General features: G+C 46.1%; 2 protein-coding genes and 1 long non-coding RNA gene across 4 annotated transcripts in view; 1 reads left to right on the plus strand and 2 right to left on the minus strand.

Annotated features, from left to right (window-relative positions):
* Nucleotides 1-2,054: 2,054 nt before the first annotated feature.
* si:ch211-11n16.2 (zinc finger FYVE domain-containing protein 1) lies at nt 2,055-17,467 on the minus strand. The gene is made up of 11 exons (XM_035385700.1): nt 17,091-17,467; nt 15,199-15,709; nt 14,001-14,218; nt 13,188-13,294; nt 11,639-11,747; nt 10,530-10,627; nt 8,949-9,066; nt 7,850-8,020; nt 5,636-5,819; nt 4,594-4,692; nt 2,055-3,995 (listed from the first exon to the last, which is right to left on the minus strand). Exons 1-11 carry the CDS (start codon nt 17,205-17,207, stop codon nt 3,763-3,765), a joined length of 1,965 nt encoding a protein of 654 aa, XP_035241591.1. The 5' UTR covers nt 17,208-17,467; the 3' UTR covers nt 2,055-3,762.
* Nucleotides 17,468-20,040: 2,573 nt separating this feature from the next.
* Nucleotides 20,041-23,580, minus strand: LOC118208805. The gene is made up of 3 exons (XR_004761641.1): nt 23,392-23,580; nt 20,321-20,416; nt 20,041-20,204 (listed from the first exon to the last, which is right to left on the minus strand). It is a non-coding gene; the product is annotated as an uncharacterized LOC118208805 (long non-coding RNA).
* The window catches only part of dpf1 (D4, zinc and double PHD fingers family 1), a 39,938-nt gene continuing 37,277 nt past the window's right edge, over nt 22,790-25,450 (plus strand). For both annotated transcript variants that reach the window (XM_035383692.1, XM_035383693.1), the window contains exon 1: nt 22,790-22,936. In XM_035383692.1, the coding sequence (XP_035239583.1) occupies nt 22,827-22,936 (110 nt within the window). In that variant the 5' untranslated portion in view covers nt 22,790-22,826. The remainder of the gene's footprint in view (nt 22,937-25,450) is intronic.

Below are 25,450 nucleotides of genomic sequence, written 5' to 3' on the forward strand. Positions count from 1 at the left end.
TGGCACTAAATGTTTTACTATCTATGTTTCAGAAAAGAAGATCTGAATTGGTTTGGTGATTTTTAGAATGGGTGTCGGTTGCAGAATTTGTGGAGCCCTGGGCTAAGGGAGGGAAATGAAAATGGCTGCTTTGGAGTGTTGTCTGAGGGTGCAATATGTATGCTGGTTCCAGCCTCATATTGACTCACTCACAACAGACTCATCTGAAACCGCATTTAAGGGACAGTTACATTAAAAAAGTTTAATAAAGCTCTCGGCTTCTTTCATTACCAAAGCACTTTAGTGCGCATTTTCTTTCACAAAGCGTTTAAAGCCAATCGACTGAAAACGGCTGGCAGCATTCACACAACAGCTCAGTCAAATCCAACGGATGAAAATTAAAAGCAGAGTCGTATATGCAGTCTGCCCCCAAAGCCAGGTTTGGGAAACAGACACTGTTGGGGATTTGTGGTTGCGCTTTGAATGCAGAACCTAGCTTTGAGTGACTTTCAGGGTTTAGTCCTGTTTTTTAAGACCAATCTGCTTCTTATGTATCCCCCCCATTACTGTGGATAGAAGTGTAGTGGGTTACTGTGCATGCGTGTGTGTGTGTGTGTGTGCGGCCTGTGCGTACACGTGTGTGTGTGTGCGCATGCGTGCGTGTGGGGCCTGTGAGTACACGTGTGTGTGTGTGTGCGCGCGTGGACATGCACTAAGGCTGCGACTTCCTGCCGTGGCATCACGATCGTAATTCACTTCCTTGTTCCACTTGGAAGAGAGCCCACAAATCGTCATGGCGGGGCGAAAGGCTGATAAACGGGACGGTAAGGTGGTTTGGGGGGGGGGGGGGGTTGGCTGCTCTGCTCGATACGTTCCCTCAGCACCCTAACCAACCGTCACACTGCCATATTGTTCTGGCGGAGCCCAGGGCTGTCCGTCTGTAAGCCTGCTAGCGCTGTGTGCACACAGGGACCCTGAAGCACTGATCCCAGACCAGTTATCCTGAACTGTTATCCACCTCGCCACTCTGGAGCCAGCTGCAGAACCTGCGCCAGAGTCAGTGCTTTGAGGGAATTGTCTGCACAAATGTGAAGGAAATGTGTCCGCAAGTGGTAATTCTGTAATTCTGACAGGGGCTTGATTGCTCCAATTCCTTTCACTTGCACTTCAGGCTGAACTGGGCTGACCTTACTTGTGTACTGGGACAGCTTTCACAGAAACTGAATGGGAAGGTTATGGCCTTTGAATGAATGAATCATTGCATTTATATAGTGGTTTTCCAGATGCTCAAAGTGCTTTACAGTGATTAGGGGGAACTCGCCTCACCCACCACCAATGTGTAGCACCCTAGGTGGTGCCCGGCAGCCATTTTGTGCCATAACGCTCACCACACAGCAGCTAAGGTGGAGAGGGAACGAACAATATTTAACCAATGAAATCAGGGAACGATTATGTGGCAGCTTGCAAGAGCCATCCCCTGACCTTTGGTTGGTGCAAGTCTCGTGGGGGTTGACCAATTAAGAGTGCAGTACAGTCGCCTTAAAGAGCCGATTTCCCAGAGAGGAATTAATCCTAGTCCTAGACTAAAAGGAAAAACTCCACGACAATCTCCATTGGGGGGGGGGGGGGAAATAATACATTTCAGTCTAGGACTAGGCTTAATCCACGTCTGGGAAAGCAGTCCTAACTGCAGTAGCCATGCTCAGGTAGCAGGCCTCTTCCACAGCCTGCTGAAGGCCCGAGCTTGTGTCCTCCGTGCCCTTCAGCTCTGCCCGTCTTCCCGAAGCTGCGCTCAGGCGGCATAATGGAGAGCGGGGCTGTGCATCTGACTGTGTGAAATCAGGAGTGTCTGCTGAAATCACAGAGAGGCTCAGCAGCTAATGGGCTGTCTGCACGATGGAGAAAGACACAGCCCCCCCCCCCCCCCCCCCAGACTCGCTCCCGCAGCCAATCACTGTCAGGCGCACGTCTCCCGAGCTCCGTGAAGAAGTTAGCGGTGAACTTTGCGCCGCCGCGTGATGTCAGCGTTAGCGGTGACCTTCGACCCCAGCCAACTCGGATAGACAAGGAAGGCGTTAAGAGAAAAACAGTGCTTCAGTATTCTTTATTATTAAGAAGCTTGGTAAAAAATAAAAAGATTGTCTAACGCTGCATATCTATACTGTGAGTTTCGCACAAGGATTCCGTTATTGAGTCTGTACAGAAGGCCAGTTTTTTTTTTTTCTTTTTCTTTTTAAATATCCAGTTTCAGAAGTTCACAGTAAACGCAATGAGTCCTCAATCTGAAGAATTCCCTCTCACTCAGTTTGGAGGAATCCCGTCCTCAAACCCACTCCAGTCCGAAATGATTGAAAAGGCTAAAAATGAAAACCCCTCCCTTTAAAACACAGCAGCGGCCAGTCAGCTGTCAAATCTACCGAATGTTGCTTTTCTGATTAATGCATTCACATTTCCAGCAAATATCATCAGCCTTCTAAAAAGGAAAAAAAAAAAACTCCGCGATCACTATAGCCATGGACTCTGCATCATATATGAGTCTTAAAACATTACACCATAGAAATGAAAATGGGAGCTAGGACGGTGCCTCAGAGGAAGGTCCTCCCTTTGAAAGTCATTAATGAGATCAGATGCGTTAAAGAGGGCAGAACCTGGGCTAATGTACAAACAGGAGCCTGCAACGTCCGGTCCAGATGAGAGATGAGTCCTGATGAATTCTGTCTTCAGTCTGAAAGGCAGGAGCCAAAATGGCGCTTCCTCTAAAGTGCGCTCACCCTAGATGGATCAGTCCTAAGTGCCGTGGCTTGAGTTTCCTGTACCAAACACGGGTTTCCCTGCCGTGACTGTAAAATGCATGATGTCCATCCACTGTCCTGATACCCAGGAGGCAAGCATCTCAAATCGGCAGTCGCCACACGGCAAGTCCCTCACTCGGTAATAACCGAGCCAATCAGAGTAGCCGAACACAAGCAGAAGTGCCCTTCTAGCAATAACATGCAGCCCTCCTGATGCAGATAGGACGTTGGGAGGACATATTAGTATTGCTACAAATTCACACAAACTTCACAAAAAACGCACCAACGGGGGTGTTGCCTACAATTCTCAAAACTGATGTTACACAGATGGGCACTGTACTTTCAAGCCAAAAAAAAAAATGTTATGCATTATGTATTAAATGTATTAAAATGTAACGTCAATGGCTATTATGGCTTGTGTAGCTATACTGCTGTTATGGTTACAATTCAAATAATCAATCGCAGCAGTTCATTATATATAGACTGCTCTTCCCTTGTGCACTAGCACAGGGTATCAAGTGCATACAGTGAACCAGGTGGCTGAAGACCTCAGTGCCCTAACAGGGGGCACGGTTATATTAGGGGGAGGGGTCTTATTTCAGTTTGTCTCCCCCTTTGTGCTTTTTCCTCTGGGTTAAAGCTACAGGCCCTGTCTCGGACCGGGGCTGGACACACAGAGCCCTCACACGAGGGGACCGAGGCCTGGTTCTGGAGGTTTCTGCTCGTTGGGGGGGGGGGGGGGGGGGGGGAGGGGGGGCCTCGTCCGGGATCTGAGCCGAGCGGTCCAGCCGTTTCCCCCGGCTCCCTGAAGCCCCGCCTTTCCAGTGGTTGTGGGAGGAGTCTCTGCGTAGGCTGGCCACGCCCCTCGTAGATGACGGACAGCTGGCGTCTTCTGCGGAGCGGCGGGAGATTGCGATGCAAGCCTGGGTTAAGACAGGATGGGGATGGAGGGAGGGGCGGGGGGCGGGGGTGCAGGGGCGGGGCGGCCCCGCTACAGGCTCTCTTTTCGCCGGGCGCAGGTGTCGCAGATGCGCACGGGGTGGTCCCACCCGCGGGAGGGCACGGGCCGGGCCTGGGCGGAGCAGCCGCTGCACACCCCCTGCCCGCACGCACGGCAGTGGTGTTTGGGCATTTTGGGGGTGAAGACCTTGGAGCAGTGGTGGCACTGCACAATCTCGTGGTCCGGGACCCAGTACTCGGGCCGCGCCACGCTCTTCACAAACCCTGCAGACAGGAAGTGACATCACACCGTATCAGCTGGGTTACCATAGATATGCATATGCACATATATGGACATGCCACTAGAATGTTCCGTTGTGTGTGTGTGTGTGTGGATGCTGTGAAAAAGTTTATACTTCAGTGTTAAAAACACTGTGTTTCACTGAAATGACTATCACAGTAATTACAGCAAAGAAGAACATTGACCTCATTTTTAATGATTTAATGAAGTTTAAAAAATATTGTATTTCACGTTGACCAAAAAGGCAAGCTGACTCTTGACTGAAATATCAGTATTTTTCGCATTCTAACGCTTGAGTGCACGTATCTGAAGGACAAGCCAGCACACAGCCAGTCATCCGTTCAATAACACTCCAGATACGATAACATTACAATACAGTGGTCATAAAAAAACACAATTACAGCAACAACTGATGAAGGACATCCAGATCAAACGTATTATGCAAAACCGCACAGTATGAAACTTGCTCTGTTGCTGAACACCTATTTGTTTTTAGATCAACTAACAGCAAAAGCAGGAAAGAAACAATATGAAATTTCAGCGTTTGTAAAGGCCAGTGCACTGTGGCAGACTGCCTCTTACCCAGGGGGTAGTCCACCGCAGTGGTCACCATCTCCAGGGTGGACTGTGCAACTTCCGTCACCTTCCGGGCCATCAGTCCCCGCGGCTCTACCTGCATCACTGTGGGAAATGGACCAATGAGAGCCAAGTTCGCACACAAATGCCCTTCACCCGACCAATCAGACCCAACTCCATACACAGCTGCTCTACACCCAACCAGAGCCAATGACACACACAGCTGCCCTGCACGTTCCTGACCAATCACAGCCAACTCCACACACAGCTGCCCTGCACGCTCCTGACCAATCAGAGCCAACCAACCCCTGATTTTACACCAGGTGCTGAGTGCATGCTGTGGGGCAGGTGCTTCCTGTTGGCGCCCACGCAGCCTGGGTCCGACGCGGATCGGCTGCAGTAAACACGCTAATCCACTAGCGTGCGCACCGACAGGAAGGAACAGGATAAACCTGCAGGCAGTGCGGGGCCCGGGGACTGGAGCCTGACAGCCCTGCTCTGACACGGCTCCTGTTACTTACATCAAGGTCAACAAGAAAGACTGCAGATAAATAACATTATCAGCGCTGATAGGAGCTTCCCTCCGCAGCAGGGAAGTCCAGCCGCAGGAGATAACCCCTGCAGCACAGCAGCACTGATAACGCCGGGTCACATTTCAGGTGAAATGCTGCCCCCTGCTGCCCGTGATTAATCGGGACTGGTCTGAACAGCGCCCTGTCACAGCACCATAGAGCGCCGAGCACCAGGGTCAGATAAAGCAGCTCCATTCCTAACCCCCCCACCACTGAGGAGGAAGAGCAGGAACTGATCCAGGGTCAGATAAACCAGCTCCATTCCTAACCCCCCCACCACTGAGGAGGAAGAGCAGGAACTGATCCAGGGTCAGATAAACCAGCTCCATTCCTAACCCCCCAACCACTGAGGAGGAAGAGCAGGAACTGATCCAGGGTCAGATAAAGCAGCTCCATTCCTAACCCCCCCACCACTGAGGAGGCAGAGCAGGAACTGATCCAGGGTCAGCCCATGGTGGCGCCAGGCGGAGTCTCACCGGTGGTGGCGGCCCCTCCCTGGCGGTGGCAGGCGTCGCACACCCTGACGGGGGCGCTGCCCCACCCTCTCTCGGGCACGGGCATGGTGCGGGTGGAGCAGGCCTGGCAGAAGCCCTCCCCGCAGGACCGGCAGTGGTGCCTCCTCTCTGCCTCCTCAAATGCCCTCCTGCAGCCGTGACACTCCTGGGACAGACAGACAGAGGGAGCGTCAGACAGACAGACAGACAGACAGAGGGAGCGTCAGACAGACAGACAGAGGGAGCGTCAGACAGACAGACAGAGGGAGCATCACACAGGCAGACAGAGGGAGCGTCACACAGACAGACAGACAGAGGGAGCGTCACACAGACAGACAGAGGGAGCGTCAGACAGACAGAGGGACCGTCAGACAGACAGACACCTGGAAAGAGCAGCAGACAGACAGAAAACTAGAGGCGTGTCAGACACTACATCAATCAGTCACACATAAACACACACGCATGCATGCAAACACATTATAACACACGTCATCCCTCCCACCAACTCACACATTAACATCATCACTCCCCCCAATGGCACACATCACTCACACCTACACACACACACACATTACAGCACACGCTATCACTCCCAACAGCACACACATATTAACACACACACAAACACACCAACTCCAAAACCTACAGATATCATATCTGAAAAGACATCAAAGCACCATGAACAGACAAACACTCCCCCCCTCCATCAAATTCCAATCACATTTACATTCTAGCCATTTTGCACATGCTCTCATCCGGCTTATATTCTTTACACACGATCCGTTCACCCAGCCAGATACTTACTGAAGAGATTCAAGTCAAGATTTTTTTTTGCAATTGCACTGCACCACCTGGAGTCGACCGTAGAGTTACACGACTAACCATCACGCTACACCGCTACCGCACAACACTCACAACCGCAAACGCACTAAAATCCCTTCCTGTGACACGTGCGGATTCCTAAGCCTCATAGGCTCGCAGCCAGGGGTCATGTGACATGCTATCATGGCAGCCACACGCTTGCCAAGTTGTTAACGTGTACGCGTGACAGGTCCTGAAATTTAACACGGAGGCGCTTGTAACCACAATGCCTGCTGGGAATTCCCCACGGCAGGAAATGGAGTAAGTGATTAAAAATTACACTGCCCAAGGATATTTGGCATTCAGCCCTTCCACAAGCTCGGGATATGAGCAGAGACGGGGTAATGCTAGCAGAGATGGGGAAATGCTAGCAGAGACGGGGAAATGCTAGCAGACACAGGGAAATGCTAGCAGAGACAGCTTCAGCTGGTCAGACTCATAACATCAAAGTACTATCAGCCTGAGCGGGATTACACGGACTCTGACATGAGGAGAGCCCACCCAAATTCCAGAGACGTGCTGCGCTAACAAACCAAAGTCCAGCTACTTCTGACAAATCAGATTCTTGTATGGGTGGGGCACCAACAACAAACTCAGCCTTACCTATACCATGATATAAAACTCACTACAGCTAAAGAGACTGCAGTAAACCTCACCTAGCTCACAAACGACACAATCCCTTTCCAGACATTCTACAGCAGGACCTCCCAACCCATGTACGCTGGTTTTTGTTCCTGCCATTCTCTTGATTAAATAAGGTTAATGAAAACATGTTTAGATTCCATCATTTGGTGCTTAATTAGTTTCAGTGACTAGGTGTCCAAACTCTCCTCTGTAGGTCCATCAATTAATCAATACAAAATTCCGCCTCTTTCACAAGGAATTATTTTCCACAGCACATGACAGAAAATTAAAGGAATTAATTGTCTGAAAACTGATCTGACGGATTAAAAGTCCTTAGATAAAAATGATTCTTTGTAACATGAATATCTGTTTTTGATATGAGAAGGTAAATCTCATCACCCATTAGACATTATCTGCATCTAATTAAAAACAATTAACAGTTTAACTTCATACTTCAGGAATTTCAATAAAGGTCGGAATAAAAGCCAATATGCACAAAGACTCCAGAACCATAGTCATTGGGCCTGAGATTACATCACAGTGGGCTAAAATTACATCACAGATGGCTGAGATTACATCACAATGGGCTGAGATTACATCACAGTGGGCTAAAATTACATCACAGATGGCTGAGATTACATCACAGATGGATGAGGTTACATCACAATGGGCTAAGATTACATCACAGGAGCCCAGGGCAGTGGACTTTACCATGATTTCCGCGTTGGGCCTCCAGTAGGTGGGCGCCACCTGGTCGGTGAGCCAGGCGGTGACTGCTTTGGTGGGGCCGGTGCTGTACTCCGACACGGACTGGATCACAAAGTTCATCCCGTCCAGGACCCTCTGGGCGGCATTCTGGTGGTCAGTGAGGAAGGCCTCGGACTGGACCAGAACCAGGAGGGCCAAGGAAGGAGGACACAAGGACACATTTTAATTTCTACTGCGAAGGTGACCGAACCATTTAAAACTGTAATGAGCCAGAATCAGCATCACATCTAGTCTTATTCAGAGCCTCATCAACAGAACAGCCATGAAGCACTTAACGGGGGGGGAACAGCAAAATGATAAAGTAAATATGCTGGGGGAAAAAAATGGAAAAGAAGAAATGAACGGTAAAAGCAGAATAATAATGAAGGATGAAAACAGCTGTACACCATGTTGTTTAAAAAAAAAAAACCAACGTGAATCGCACACACACGGGTAATTGGTCTTTCTGGCAAAACCTGCTGTCAATCATTGCGAGTGGTCGCGTGTTGCCATGGACACGCACAGAACTTCTTGTAGATATGCAAATTCCATTATTGCAGGCCCTAGGCCTGGGTCACAAATGCTTGGTATTTAAATACAAAAAGTATTATTTTTGCCATGTTGTGTCCTTATCTATTTTAAGGACAATAATTACAGTGCATCCAGCACGTCTGCATTTTAATGTGGGTGTATGAATAGAGCTGCTGAGTTGCTCTCCCAGCTAAAGCACAGGACGTGCGCAGTGATGCATCCTCTGTCTGGTATCAAGGGCCCTGTCAGTGACAGCTGTGCGCCTCCTAGTGGTGTACACTGCAAATGCACTGCCCTGGGAGGGAGCACTGCAGCCATGGGTGGCCAGCAGTCTGCCTGAACCAGACAGGCAAGGAGAACTACACTCTCCTGAAGAAGCAGGGGATGCTGGGAGCGACGAGGCGGTTTGTGGGTACGATCGGGAGCTCCTGACTGGGGGAAATGGGGCGGTTTGTGGGTACGATCGGGCGCTCTGTATCTGGAGGAAATGGGGCGGTTTGTGGGTACGATCGAGGGAATGGGCGGTTCTCACCCCCTGCCAGACGTGCTTGACCTCGGGCCGCACCACACTGCTCTCTGGGTCCTGGTTCCCCAGCCAGTACTGACGACTGCGGTATATAATCCCACAGCTAGCACACTCCAGCACATACCTGAGGGGGGGGGAGAGGGGAGGGAGAGGGGAGTGAGGGAGGGGGAGAGGGAGGGAGGGGAGGGAGAACAGAGAGAGGGAGAGGGAGAAGAGGAGACAGAGAAAGACAGTGAGATGGAGACAGGGAGGGAGAGAGAACAGAGAGGGAGAGGGAGAAGAGGAGAGAGACAGAGAAAGACAGTGAGATGGAGACAGGGAGGGAGAGAGAACAGAGAGAGAGAGTGAGAGGGAGAGAGAGAGAGAGAGAGAGGGAGAGAGAACAGAGAGAGAGAGAGAGAGAGGGAGAGAGTGAGAGGGAGGGATCATTAATGTGTGCGGGATATGAGGTGTTTAATGTTGCGGATCACCATCTTGGATTTCCTGATTTTGAAAATTATTTGAAAAAAATTACCATGATGATGGAACATACAAATATAGAAACGCTTTGCTCAACAGGATAAATTAGATTTTTAAAAAGGCATCGGTGCGCATTCAGTATGTATGCGTAAACCTGTTCTCCACAAAAGAAACAGTCGGGATCTTGCATCATTAGTTGTTCATTGAAACATATTTTTATTCTGAATAAAGAGGGATCATCTGTTATTGAATAAAGATTTTTAAAATTTCTTAGGCTAGTAAATGCAATTTCATACCATTCACCATGGTGAATAGGCTTATTTGGATTGTAGATGATGCATTAATTGGCTTTAGCCTGCAGTGCAGAATAATGCATTCAGCAAGACAATAAAAGCGCAATTTGCTGGCAAGGAAGTGGACAGCTGCTGATTTGAAATTGAATGTCTCGTGCATTTCAGTGCATCTTGAGATCCGCATTAGCCGCTCCTCTTACTGCAGTGTTCATCCGATAGAAATCAGAGCGTCATGCTGGAGAATGTGTGTGTGTGTGCGTGTGTGTGTGTGTGTGTGCGTGCGTGTATGTGTGTGTGTGCGTGCGTGGGTATATGTGTATGTTCGTGTGTGTGTGTGTGTGTGTATGTGTGTGTGCACGCACGTGTGTGTGTGTGTGTGTGTGCGTGTATGTGTGTGTGTGCGTGCGTGGGTATATGTGTATGTGTGTGTGTGTGTGTGTGTGTGCGTATATGTGTATGTGTGTGTGCGCGCACGTGTGTGTGTGTGCGTGCGTGCGTATATGTGTATGTGTGTGTGTGTGTGTGTGTGTGTATGTGTGTGTGTGCGCACGTGTGTGTGTGCGTGCGTGCGTATATGTGTATGTGTGTGTGTGTGTGTGTGTGTGCATGCGTGCGTATATGTGTATGTGTGTGTGTGTGTGTGTGTGTGTATGTGTGTGTGTGTGTGTGTGTGTGTACGTGTATGTGTGTGTGTGTATGTGCATGTGTGTGTGTGTGTGTGTGAACGTGCGTGTGTGTGTGTGCGTGCGTGCATGCGTGCGTATATGTTCGTGTGTGTGTGTGTGTGTGTGTGTGTGTGTGTGTGATGCGTGAGCGCATGCCGGTTTCCACTCACCCTGACCAGGCGTACTTGGCCAGGCCGAACCAGGGGTTGTCCGTGGAAGCCGAGGTCTTGGGGATGACGATGACCTCTCTGCCTCCCTCGTAGCATTTCTGACAGGAGAGGACAAACGCTTACACCCCTTCCCCCTTCCCCCTTCCCCCCTCTCCCCACTATGATGTCAACAAGAACAGGCTGGTGCGCTCCAATCAAAGACAAAAATCGTGACCGATTCTCTACAACACACCCCGCCTTCTAGTTGTGGAAAAAACCATGAAAAAGTGTCCTTGAGTCTGACTTCCAGGAAACCTCATACATATTTATTTATTCATGTATTCACTACGCTATTGTGTGTGTTTACTATTTAGATGCCATGTTCCAAGCAACAGCCAATAAGAAGCCCCGATTAGGTCAGTACCCGCCTACAGTGCAACGGTGTCAAGATAAGATTGTTGTTATGGTAACGTTACCGAGACTGACTTTAAATACACCCATTAACTCAGGGGTCCTGAAACTCAGGGGCTCCCTGTGCGCGCTGAATTTTGCTCCAGCCAATCTCCTGATCAGATCATGCAGATTAAAGCACCTGCTTAACTTCTCCCAAATTTTTCCTTAAAAATTTGAAAGCACAATGCAGGTTTGGCTCATTGGACTCTTTACATTGAACCCTTTGGTTCAGTGACCTGGCGTTCACATTTCCAGAAATTAGAATCCCATTGAGTTCACCCGTCAATCTATAATGTCAGTCAATTAAAAAAATGTAACCTCTTCTAAAATAATTTGCCTTGTAGCATATTAAATGAAAGCATTAGATTGATTAAAGGTCCTGGGATCTGAATATGGGACAGTTATTAATGACATTCATAGCCATTCTGATATAACAGCCAGAAGATCGTCAATCATCCCTCAATAGACATTAGTGTCTAATTAAGAACAATGAACAGCTCATCACAATTCAGAGGTTTTAATTGTAGCTGAAACCGGTCATGCACAGGGGGGGCCTAGGACAGAGTGTGAGAAGCCCTGCCTTAACACATCTGTTTACTTGAGCTATTCAGACGGGCGCTCGGCAACAGCCAATAGGACGGCCGGAATAGTCCAGTCCCCACCAACGGCGGTCCTACCTTACAGATGAGAACCTTGTTGTTGTACTGGTGGGCATACTGGCACAGCCCATCTGCTCTGTGAGGGAGGCCGTCCTTCAGGTGGTTCATGCCATTTTTACAGCGCACACTAGGGGCCAGAGAAAGAGAGCGCGCTCCGTTCACCAGCAGTCACCAAGACCATTTTCACAGCACAGGCTAGGGGCCAGAGAGAGCGCGCTCAGTTCACAACCAGTCACCAAGACCATTTTCACAGCACAGGCTAGGGGCCAGAGAGAGCGCGCTCAGTTCACAACCAGTCACCAAGACCATTTTCACAGCACAGGCTAGGGGCCAGAGAGAGCGCGCTCAGTTCACAACCAATCAACACCGTTTTTACAGCGCACGCTCAACAAGCCAAGGAAAGGCAGCTGCTTTTCACGTGATTTTAATTTTTTACAAAGCACGTTATCATAAATAAAATATTATTATTTTTTTTAAATCCAGAAAACGTGAGGAGAACGTAAATACTTCAGACAGAGTAATACATTTTATAGATCTCTCTCTCTCTCTCTCTCTCACACACACACACACACACACACACAGGCCTTCGACCCACACGCAGCTCGTGGAGAGGAGCTGACTTTAACGCAGGCGCAGTGAAACTGCAGTTAAATTGCCGTGCCGTGATGCGCTCCCGGGCTCACTTCTGGCTGCTGGCGACTGCGTAATCAGATCATGCACATTGCCACACATAATTCAGACGCGCCCGAGTGTGTGAACACAGTTTCATAACTCGAGCCTCATAACCAGGCGTAACGGTTTCATTGTAGGTGATGAGGGGAGCGTTCCAGAGCGTCTCCGCGTTGTCCCGCGGCCGAACAGACGGGCCGTTGTGTTCATAACCCAAAGCACAGCGGCAGTGATCTCTCAGCCAGGCTGGCCAGATAGGCTGCAGACCCGGTGCTGCTCACTGCTTTTCATTCTACACAAGTTTCTGAGCCGCACTTTCATAAGTGTCGTTGCGTTACAGTGGTGTTATGAGTACACGGCCTTCCGCTTTAATGCGAGACAAACGCGGGCTTTGTGCTCGGAGCTGAAAGGACTCTTTGACCGTTATCTGTCGCTCTGCGCGTGCGCGATTTGAGCTGAAGACGCGCGGAAGCAACAACTCAAGGGCTGGGGTTTTCCCCAAATCCCCCTAATGTACAGAACAAGGGCTTAAAACAGCTGAGAAAGTGTGAAAAGAACCAAGGAAACACATTGCTTTAAAGGCCCTGTGCAATAAAAATTCCCATGTTTTCGCTTATAAGAACCAAGGAAAACAAATGATGATAATGACATCAAGCTTGTTTTATTCAGTTGAGATTTTACATCTCAGGGTTTTTTGTTTTAAATCTGAAAGTAACAATGCTCTTAAACTGTCTCCGACAGGAGCATATGGTATTGGTCTTGGAGACCATATTTTCTGCCATTTGCCTTTTAACCAAGCAGCAATCTTTCATAAATTTGAAAACATAAGCATACATCTTAATCTTGGGGCTTAAAAAACCTTGAATATAGGGAAAACGGCAGCAGACGGAGCCCATACTTGCAGCTGAGGCAGTTGGAGGGGCAGGTGAAGTACTCGTCAGGAAAGAAGGAGTAGAGGTTCATCTTGTCATCAGAGATCTCCCCACAGAACCTGTCACTCAGGGCCTGGGAACAGGAAGGGGTGGAGCCACGTCACAGGAAGGTTACAGACTACTACTCCATCTTTAATATAGACTCATTTCCAGAGTGTGATCAGAATAATGAAGAGATTCGGGTTGGTAAAGAACAGTACCTCACAATAACTGCAGGAGCCCAAAAGAAAGCTTTTACCAGTATTGGCTATTGTAGATGCAGTAACTGCCATAATTACACACATACCCAGACCACACTGTGCTGTGACACATCCACACAAAGACAATACAGTCAGACAGATACAGGAACAGAAACATAACACACACACACACATACACACACACAGATAAATAGACAAGTTTAATTTAATCTCTCTCTCTTTCATGCACACGCACACACAAAGTCTCTCTCTCTCACTCTAACACACACACACACCCGCACACACACAGATAAATAGACAAGTTTAATCTCTCTCTCACACACATACAGATAAATAGACAAGTTTAATCTCTCTCTGACGACGCACACACACACTGATAGACAAGTTACTTCTCTCTCTCTCTCACACACACACAGACAAGTTTATTCCCTCTCTCTCGATCTATCTCTCACTCACTCTTTCTCGCACTCACACACACACACACACACACACACACTTTCTCTCTCTCACACACACACGCACACACACACTCACTATCATTCTCTCACTCTCTCTCTCAGACATGCACACAGAGCCCACCTGCAGGGCTCTGAAGACGATGCCAGGCTGCCGGGGGGAGCGGGTGGCGGTGTTGCCCACTTGCTGGCGCACGGCGCGCAGCAGCAGGGAGTAGTCCGTGGGGGGGTTGACGGTCTGGGTGCCCACGTACTGCACGGAGCTGAAGGCCTCCGTGCGCAGGCCCAGGTCGTGGAAGCGCTTCTGCAGCAGGGCGTCGGCCTGCCCGGGGACCTCGCTCTCTGGGGACACACGGGAGGTGGGGCTAAGGGACAGGTGGGCAGCGTCAGCCAACCCCGCGCGAGTCCACTCCGAGCCACAGGCTGAGAGGTAGCACAGCCAGCTCTGTGTGCTGTAAACGAGTTTGTGCTGCTTCAGGTGAGCTTCACTGCACAGCGCTTTTGAGATTGTGAAAGCCACCACATAAAAATATAATCTGGCATTAAATACCACATTTCAACACCAGAGGGAGGTTGCTTTAAACTCCTTATGACTAAACCACAGTACTGATTGGGTAAATGGCTAAAATGACGTAACTTCGCTGTTACTGGGAATTCCATTTTTGAGGATGTGAGGATTAACAAGGTACTCAGCACCTTCTAAGAGCCATTTTATCTGACAGACAGTCTCCATGTTGTGGCATGAATAATGAAGCTCAGTAATGCTCCCGTGACGGCTATAACAGCAGTTTACTAACCACCTGTTTCCTTCACACATTAGACGGCGAGACCCAGAGGGCCTTCACCTACTGGGGTAATTTCTACTCCGCACTACACTTTGCATAGCAATTAACCTCCTACATAGCCGTTCAGCCACGTCCTTAATGATACCTGTTTGAGGGAAGCTTGCATTTCTAATGGTTTTAACAGCTTGTGTTTTACACATCGATACACATGCCCCATTTTCACAGCTGGACATAGGGCTTAATGAAGCTGGGGCAGGTCTCTTGCACAGGAGCACAGTGGCACTGCTACGCCCCGGATTCAAACCTGCAAGCCACTCATCGGCTGAGCAGTTCCAAAACTATGCCTCGTCGCTGATATAGTAGGGGTGGTGTGTGTGTGTGTGTGTACGTATATATGTGTTGGATAAACTCAGCATTGTTCGGGCTGAATGGCCTGTTCTTGTCATTATGTTATGTTATATTGTGTGTCTGTGTGTGTATGTGTGTGTGAGTGTGGGTAGGTGGGCGTGCGTGTATGCGGGCGGGAGGCTGGCGTACCCTGTCCCAGCAGTTTGGTGCGGGACGTCTCCTGAAAGACGATGACGCCGGGCCCCAGGCTGGAGAGGGGCACCTCCAGGCCGCAGCGGGTGGACAGGTCGCGCAGCTCCGGGGTGAAGTACTGCTGGTAGGCCCCCGAGGCCCGGCCCAGGAACTCGAACATGTCGTTGTGCAGCCGCTCGGCCCGTGTGCGGTACACCACCACGTCCGACACCGCCAGCACCTTCAGCAGCAGCCGCATGCGCTGGTTCTGCCCGCCGCCCGCCGCCGCGCCCAGCAGGCCCTCCGTGTCCAGCGCCACCAGCCGCAGGCCCGGGTCGTAGGCCGTCCAGACGCCCACCGTGCAGGAGCTCTGCAGGGGCGAGGTGCGGAACACCTCCTCCCCGCCGAACAGCACGTGGTTCAGCGTGTGGGACTTCCCGTCGCCCGTGTTGCCGAAGATGGACACCACCTTGACGCTGGGGACGTCCCGGCAGCCCAGCTTCTCCAGGAACTGCGCCTCGTCACACACCTGCAGGGGGCCAACTTTGCTTAAACACCGCCGCCATGTTGCGGTAACGTTCCCACAATGTTAGTGCAGCGCTGTTAGAACCACATTTGTTGAGTCAGCGGAGAGCGGGTTATAGAGGTCAGGGGGCTCATAAAGTAAATAAATGTGTTGCATTACGGTATAGGTGCAGGAAGGTGGTTGGATCGGGGAAATCTCTTACCACTGAAACCACAGAAAATATACACAGTTACGGTATTGCCCAGCAACTGAAATTACATCCCATTATTTTATATCTCACGGGGGACACACTTTATCACACGAGTTCTGCTTTATTTTGTGTTGAACCTTTATGAGAGCGCCCGCATCCAGTGGGACAGCCGAGTTTTGTGCTGTCGCTGAATTTGTATTTTTCCAGCGACGCATTATATACTGCAAAGAAAGCTTACTGAGAGAAAACTAACACACGAGTAATCTTAACCGGCGAGTAAATGGAATTAATTTCCGCGGACACTAGAGGCATTTATTTTCCTTTCTATTTTTTTAAACAAAATCTGGACAGAATTGTTCGGAATTGACTGACTAAACGCAGTCTTTGTGGTTATTCCACAGCCTCACGTGTTTGGATGACATCACTGTCAAAACACGCTATTTAACCAGCTGGCTAGCAAGCGTTAGCCAAGTAAGAAAAATACGTTGGGCCACCTATTAACACCTTATTTTTCTTGTTTACACTTAAATAATCGCGTCAGTTATCTGTGGATGTTACATCACAATGATAGTCAAATAGTCAGTGTAAGTGTTGATGCACACAACAATGTAATATTAGCTAGCTAGCTAACACTAAGTTAGGCTAAGTAAAAATAAAAGTAGGACTCGCTAGCTAACGTTTGCTCGTTAGCTAAAGGCTACGTATCCTTTCCTACTGCAACATGCTGACAAACGTACAGTGGTTGGCTTGGAAATAACTGACCACTATATTACTGGTGCTAAATTGCTAGCTGCTGCTGTCCAGGAAGATGTGAATGCCATCGTTACCTTGTTGGATTGTTCTGGCACTATAGTCGTAGCTTGCTAAATCGCGACATGACAGCAGCTGATATCTCCCGACTGTACAGCTAGCTATGGATGCGTAGCTAGCTAACAACTTAACGCTGGTGTGCAAGTACGCCAATCGTACAGGTAAGTTAGATGCCCAGATCTACCTGAATGCTAATTAGTAATGTGCTTTCTAAGTTCAAAATTGTTGACAACCTCGGCCTTTGTCAACAAGTTATGCATTATTTCACAATAGCTAGGTCGTTGACTAGCGTAGTTATCTGCGGGTGGTATCGGTGGACTTTGTCAGTTAGCTAGCAAGCAAGCTAGCTAGGCTAGCTAGCTATCTTGTCAACAAACATTATACCTGCAGATTTTCATGTTCGTCCACCAAAAGGAAACTTCTGTCGCTGGCCTCCTCTTCATCCTGTTTTTGGTGACAAAGCGACAGTCCGTCCATCTCTTTCAGCAGCAAGTCTGACATGATTCGGTTCACACCATAACTGAACGTCTGCACTTCCTGCCTGCGCTGGGACTAAAGCTCAGGCCGGTGGCGACAACAACAATTAAGCAGCGTTTCCATGCTTATTTCCCACAAGCCATTGCAGCAATCGAGAGAAACCGAGAAACTGAGCTGAGGAGAACCACTGGGAGAAACAAAACAAATAAATCATGCAGCCAGCCAGCAAGCACTGTCACGAACCCTCTATGAGCGAACCACGCAGTGCGAATTGATGCAGCAGCGTCACCATGTGGAGACACGTAGAATTGAAATTTGACCAAAAGATGTGAAGAGTCATTATCATGACATTAAGTTGATTGGCTAAACAAATAATTTGTTGCCACGGAGCTGGGTTTGATTGATACACGCATATCTTTCTGTTGTAACTTACATTATTTTTTGGATGAACTGGTTGAATTCCAGAATCTATTTTAGAAATACCGATTGCCGTTCAAACATAGTGAAATTATTTACTCTTTTTACATTATTTGCGGTTTTGTACTGTGAATACATACCTGCCATGTTTTATCATAAATTATCACTATTCGAATAACCAAAAAATGACAGCACCTATTTTTAAATTTATTTGAATTTCCATGTGAGTCCACCAACTACATGTCCTGTTGAAAAATTATTCCATACTGCTATGTTCATTAAATATTTGTTAGCAGTGGGTCTATAAATAGCCCATGTCAGTGTGGCAGCAAAGTGGCGCCATAGCAGTTAGCCGTAGACACTGAGTGAAATTCCATCACTGCTCCATGATCTCCCCGTTATTCGGAGATGAAGGAGACCCGGTACCTGGACCAGGCAATCAGTTGAAATTTCAGTACACCCGAAACGCACAGAAAAACAGTGCCTCTTCTTTAACAATTATATGTTTCAGGTTCCAGTTATTTCTACTCAAATTTTCAAGATAAATAAATGAGAAGGGTTTTTAAAATTATTTTTTTCACCAGTTGGACAAGTACACGGTCACATGGGCAAATTAAGCCCAGATAGATTTAATATGACAATATAGACTTGTATGTACACTGTAAATTTAAATCGTTCACTCTCACTGAGAAGTCTACTGAAGTCTGTTTTTAATCAGGACTGTGTTAAATTACTTGCTTATTTACTATTTTCATTTTTAAACATAACGTGATGTGATAAAACATAATGACATCTAAAACAGACTGTTATTGTTGGTCCTGTTGTTGTGGTATTTAATGCAATATATTATAAACTGCCTGGGATCAGGACATCTGTTTAATGGCCCTCCAGTTCTAACAATATAACATCAAAGAAGACAATATAACTTAATTAATACGAAAGTGAAACCAACTTGTCAGGGGCACCATAGATTACATGACAGGCATACAATATAATACAGAGATGCAGACATGGGTAAACATGAGTTAAAATGTAGTACAATATACATTCAATGCAGATTTACAACAATTTATAAAACAAGCACTGCCATTGTGTATATAATATATGCATGAATTCCACAAAGAGCGTTGTTGTGTCAGTCTACTGAGATCAAAAACAAGGAAGACTGTCATGAGGAGACTTGTATGTATGTTTAAAAATGACATGCGGTTTTATGGAGCTGAGTTACTAGCCAGTAGAGAAGAATGTTGTCTGCACACTACTAAAAACAATCTAATCTTTTGTATTTCTGCAAGAATAAATGAGGATATTTTCAATTAGATTTCTGTCTATTTATAAGCCATGCACAGATATCATTCTCTTGTCTGTTTTGCTGAGATAAAATACAAATTTTAATTGGATTATTAATATGTTTTTAAATGGCAAATAGGTTAAAATAACTTGAGTAAAATACCCTTAGATAAAAATCTATAACTTTTACAATACCTTAAAAGCAAATTAGGATTAATTTGTAGATGAGCTGCTGGAAAAACGAATAGTTCTGTGAAGGAGAAACCATCTGAATCTTTCTGAAAATCATAATACAATATATTATAATATTATACTTGAGAGTGTACACTTTGTGTATGAGTAACTTGTCTTTTTTTATGCTTAAAGTATTTTTGATGAGATACTATCATATTATTGACCCTGTTATTGGACATTGGCTGTAAAATATACTTTATTTTCTCTCATAAGATGTTAGGTATTGTCTCTCATGAGTAGTCCTCTATTATGAGACCAGGTTTGGAGATGATTTCAGAGAAACAGTGAAAATATAATATCAATCCCTCAGCCTTTTTAAATTATTAGACAAATTCATAGACTCATCCTCTCATGGCTTGGTGATTGACATTTACAACCAGCTGTGGGTTGTGATCCAGGCCTAGAATATGCTTAGTCTGCAATATACAGTACACAATCCTTCTGGTGTTGCATATTAAGGACAGGCAATCTGTTTTTTCCCCTTAGACAGGTGTTTATCGGTCCTGGTGCTAGAAAATTCCACTGAACTGAACAGACAAGAAATTATGACTGCTTATGATGGATAACTTTGATGGGCCAATACACTTATGAGGCATGGGAGGCAGTCAGCATAGGATCTGTGAACCCTTTGATCAGGAAAGTATGGCTCAGTTCACAAATAAGTGTGGCCCAGCATAGGTTTGTTTGGAAATGAATAAAAATACCGGAGGTGTGGTTATATTTTATCCATGTTAACATTGGCAGTTAATTTCCCTTCTTTTTCCCTTACCAAAACAAATGGCTGAATGTGAAGATAACAGCTCAATTAGATGGTGAGTATATTTAATTATCGTTAACTTTATTCTTTAAAATGTAAAATTTTTAGAGTTTATCCAACCAGAAATTCTAGTGGTTGAGAGTTTAACAGGAATTTTTAAGAAGCAGGCCAAGCCCCATCATATTGGCAGACCAAGAACAGGAAACATTCATCAAAGTGTTTCTTGTTGTTGCTGAATGAAACAAGAAAGGTGCATCACTGGTCTTCTTCAGTCCGTCCCAATTTGTCATTCTGATTTCTATCTTCACTGCTGGCCTGAAGTCCTTATTTGGAGCAGAAACAAAATTACCAGGTTATTCCAGTCATTAGTCAAGGGATAATTAAAATAATTCCTCAAACACCTGTGGGGAAACAGTCCCTGGAGACAGATGGTCCCCACCTGTGATAGAGATGCACACCAGTGTTATCCAGCTCTGGTGCTGGAGGGCTGCAATCAGACAGGATTTATATGTGTACTTATAGTGCATCCTCTGAACTGCAAAAAAAACAAAAAAACAAAAACCAGCAAAGTGGACAACCTCAATTGACAAACTAACTGAATTTGTTTAATGATAAGTTAATGATACAGATTTAAAGTTCATGTGGAACGCTAGTAAACTCCATTGGTGTTCCTGGTGTAAAGAAGTTGTAAGGTGATGGTCAATTCAATACACAAATAAATACATAGAGGCAAGTTTACACACACGTGCATACATATAGATAAATACAGAGAACATATAGATGCACGCACACACACACACACACACACACACACACACAATGTACCGCCTTCAGTTGGCCCTGCCTCACCCTGATGAAAGCTCCTTGCTAGTCCTGGCTTTTCTTTTTCATTCACTTTCAGACATGCCACATAATAAAGGTATAATTTCAGGTCCCCCTTGCAAAAGAGATCACAATGTGTTTTCCTGGTTAAATAAAAAATTATTCAGAATGCCTTAGGAAAGCTAAATTATCAACAAAAAAGGCTTCGATCCAAAGAGAGCTTTGGCCAAACCAGAATTGCTTTATTTGCTGGTTGAACACACTTCTACTCTTTTGAGCCCAGCTGTTTTCTCAACTCTAGACGTGTGAGCGTCTGGCCCTCAAAGGCCAGCTCTGCTAACCCCTGCAGTATGGATCTGTCATCAGATGCCTGCAGCTCACATCCCACAAATGCTGCAGCATCAGAGCCATTATAGGTCACTTGAGCTGTCACTCAATGTGGATTGTGATCTGGGAGGCAGACGAGGGATTCTCAGAACTGTGTTTTGAGGGCCTGTGATACGGATGAGAATGCCTGATCAGGCTGTCAACAGACAAATAAATGTCCTCAAATGTGCTTACTAATAGGGTGTCCGTATTAGTTTAGTATCTGTGTTCAAATTTAAATGTAACTCTGTGCCTATAATGTAAACTATGTATTCCAAGCCATGAAGCTATTTATCAATAATGTGTTCATTCAAGGCTGGACAAGAAGCAAGAAGGTCCTGGGTTCAAATCCAGCCTGGGCCTTTCTGTGTGGAGTTTGCATGTTCGCCTCATGTTGGTGTGGGTTTCCTCCCACAGACCAAAGACATGCAGGAAGGCTAATGGGAGACTCTAAATTGCCCATAGGTATGAGTGTGTGTGCCCTGCGATAGATTGGCGGCTTTTCCAGGGTGTATTCCTGCTTCTCGCCCAATGCACGCTGGGATAAGCTCCAGCACCCCCTGCGACCCTGCACAGGATAAGCGGGTATAGACAATGGATGGATGAATGGATTTCTGACCATACAATATTCTCATTAGAAAGTATCTGTGCTACTGCTGAGCGTGATGATATTGAGGTTGCTTCCCAAACCGCTGTTTTGATACTCACTAATTTCAACTCACTGGCCAAGGTGTGAAGAATGTGCATGACAAGCTGAGCGCTGGCCAACGGTGAAGATCACGGGGGAAAGGAGTGATCTGGGCAGTTGTACAGAATGGATGCGGACCTTGGAGTGCACACTCTTCAAAGCTGAGTCTAAACATTGTGCTTTCCTGAGCACTGGCCATTTGCATGTATCAAATATGTATCTAGCACAGAAGACACTTTAATTGTTTATCACATGTCACAAGTTATCCACAATAATTATCCCCCATGGGTGTGACATGGCGTTTATCATGTTTCCAAGATGCAATAGGAATGTGTGTGTGTGTGTGTGTGTATATATATATATACATATATATATTTTTTTTTTACAAAGAGGAAACTACAGAAAGAACAACAGATTTCAAGGAACGCCCTCCTCTGTCTCACACATCCAGAGGATGATCATTATTTTGCTGGCTGAAACAGTAGAGGCAGAAGAAACATTAATGACTGTTCTTGCAATGGCACAAAACTAAAAACATAAATAAATAAATCACTGAAATAGATGAAAATGTGCAAATCCATCACTTGGATCCAACACTCAATTCATACAAGCGAAAATTAATGCAATTTCGTAATTGCGCATTAAATTCATAATGACTATTGATTACATAATTACATGTTTTCACCTGAAAAAAAGTACAGGTGCTGTCAAAATAATCCCAATTATAATCTCGTTCCAGATTACTTCTTACATAGCCTCGCCCTTAAGATATATCGGTGTACTTGCAAGAAATGGAAAAATTGCGTAGTCTCCTATAAAAGCGGAGGGCGATATACAGACTGGCAGTCCAATGGCCCAACCTTGACATTACAGTAGATGTTTTGGCTTATCCATACAAGTCCGAGGCGGGACCGTTATACTGTCAAACGCGCTACACTTGGTACTTGTAGTACAATGCTCCTCACCTTGTTTCACACCGGCGTGTGCAAAAACTACATTTCCCAAGACGGACTAAAGAACGCTTACTTTCCCATTGGCTGCCTGCTCCAGCCGCAGCCCCAGAGAATGAATGAAATTGAAAATTACTGGTATATTACATGTACAATACCGGGATCTGCAGTGTTACATTGTATCATACTATATCAAAATGGCCACAGTGGTTCAAAACCCTCTGAAATCGTAAGTAGAAATATTTATATGGTTCTTGATTTTTTACCATGCATAGTACAACTAGCACATGCTGTCAGTTTGCTTAAATTTTTTGTGAATTTTTAATGACAATGGCAAGACGTAGTTAAAAGTACCAATGCCATCTGCAGTTAGGGTGAATTCTATAAATCTGGAATTAGGGAGGAAAGTAACAGTGGAGTCGATTTCTTACATGAACTGGATTTTGCGGAGAGATGCTTTGCTGAAGTGATATCTGACTAGCATTTGCTAATCACGCCAAGCGGGCTAAGCCATGCACATAAGCGATATGGTGGAATGTTAAAGTACAATTTAGGTGACCCGGCATCTCTTGTTAATGTATAGATTACAGTGGGAAATGCTTGGTTGTCTGTTGTGACTGCATTCGCATTTTTCCGCATCCAAAGCATGCTATGGAAAGAATGTTGATTCGGAGGTTCATTTACCTGTGCGTGATGGATTGCGATAGAGGCACTAAAACAGGTACCTGGACTACGTCCCGTCTGTCATCTTCCACCGGTTATTAATTATTACTTAAATACGCACAGCCTCCTACGTTTGCTTACGGATTGAATCGTGGTGAAGCAATGTTTTTAGTGGTTTTGAGAGTAAGCATTGCTTACGTTTGCTTTTTGTTCACCCTATTTATATTATATGGTAATAATATAACAATATAACCAATTGTTGTGCTGTATCTGGCTATGGGTGCTATACTTTTGGTATTGGGTCCGGATGGTGTATTTGCCCTTGCAGCAGCCTAATTGCGAGCACGAAATGCTAAGTGCAGCGGGGCAGCAGACAGCCGCGTTACAATGGTGAACATTCCGTCAAGTTCACATCCGAATCCTTTGTGCCGTCTGACACAAGAAAAAATCCAGCGTGCGGCAGGCTGCACAGGCTAGCTGCCAAGATGTGCATTTGCATCTGTTCGCCCGTTAATATATAGCCTACCTGCGACCAAGTAGTGGGCTTAGGTTTCCGTAAACGCTATCTTTGAGGATTTTTGTGCTCTAACAAATAACTATATTTTAAATGCCTACCTGTAACAAAGAAAGTCAGCGTATTTCGGCGGAAGCCGACCAGATGTTACCTGGATTTGTGTGCACTGCGATGCAAAAATGCAGTCGCGGCTGCCTGTGCCACAGCGCATTTATAATGCAGACAGGCGACATTTCTTGGTATTCTTCAAAAACGAATACTAGGTTGTTTCGGGGATTGTCTGTGGTATTTAAAGAGGTTTTATCCTGCTGTCGGGGACTGACATTACACAAAATAAAGCGTCTATGCATCTTCTTCTCAGTCAGTTAATGAAGGCAGATTCTGTGATGATATTAATAAGTAGCCTTGGCTACTTTTTCGGACAAAAATGTAGATATCATACTTAAGCCAAATTAAGCAACGATAGAAGGGGGTGACAGCAACAACCCAGCCACCCGTGAACACGCGCTGTATGATGACCGGCCGGTAAACGGTGTGGCCGCACGCCACGCGGGACTGATGTGTTTCTTAATTGTACACCAGGTGGACGCCTCTCCTGGATACGTACAGATAAGATATATAATCGATTATTTAAGCTATTAAATCAAAGAAATAGAAATGGTTCAACGAGGATATATACGTGATTTTATGTGGCACTTCAGGTTTCGGTGCTGTTGTAAGGTGAGACTGGAGACCGTAGACATTGGAAAAAAAAAAAGAAAAAAAAAAACTTAAAGGTTTTTAGGGTGTCCCTGGTGGAAATGCAACATCTGCTGTTTCAAAGGCAGGTGGAGTCTGCTGGAGGGTGTCACTCTATTTAGCTGTCAATCAATATGGGCATTATGATGTCTGTCTCGCGGTCTGTGGTGTGATTCGCTGATCACTTCTTGATCAGACTGTGGAAGAATCTCCGATTTGGGGAACCATTATCCCACATGAATGCACGAAGCCTACCAACAGCCTACCTTGACATGCTCAAAACACTTTACATGGCAGTAAGAAGACAAGTCAAGAGCCCCGTGCAAGGCCATGTCAGAAGAATGAATCAGACTTATAGTTATATTATGATTTGTTATATTGTGATACTTGGACCACAGGCAAGGCACCCACCACTTTGATGTTAATCCATTTGATGGCAATGTAAGGGGACTTATATATGGCTAATCAACTACAGAACTACAAAAATTGTACTGTTGCTACGACTACAAATAACACTCCAACCGGAGTAACACGTCAACCAGTACTACTTATATGACCACACTACCACACCATATAACTACATTTCGACTTGCTACTAGCCCAACAATTTCTACCAATACAAACCATATAGGCCTACTTGTTAGGTATTGTGATCACATATTTATTCTTTGTTGACTGTTTCATATGTTGAAGTATTGAGAGAGAGGGAGAGAGAGAGAGAGAGAGAGAGAGAGAGAGAGACTCTCCTCGGACCAGCGTGATGCTCCAGGCAGGGTTCTCTATGTCTCAGAGGGGCGCAGTCTGATCTGAGGTCTGTAAACGAGTCTG

Source organism: Anguilla anguilla, chromosome 12, assembly GCF_013347855.1.
Source record: "Anguilla anguilla isolate fAngAng1 chromosome 12, fAngAng1.pri, whole genome shotgun sequence".
Lineage (NCBI taxonomy): Eukaryota > Metazoa > Chordata > Actinopteri > Anguilliformes > Anguillidae > Anguilla > Anguilla anguilla.

What these genes read in the sequence shown, in the direction of transcription:
- si:ch211-11n16.2 (XM_035385700.1), bottom strand. Translation starts at nt 17,207, where the DNA reads ATGTCAGACTTGCTGCTGAAAGAGATGGACGGACTGTCGCTTTGTCAC. An exon ending in ACGAACATGAAAATCTGCAG is followed by an intron (nt 15,710 to 17,090) that starts GTATAATGTTTG and finishes GGCCCCCTGCAG; the next exon opens with GTGTGTGACGAGGCGCAGTT. An exon ending in CACCAAACTGCTGGGACAGG is followed by an intron (nt 14,219 to 15,198) that starts GTACGCCAGCCT and finishes GTGTGTCCCCAG; the next exon opens with AGAGCGAGGTCCCCGGGCAG.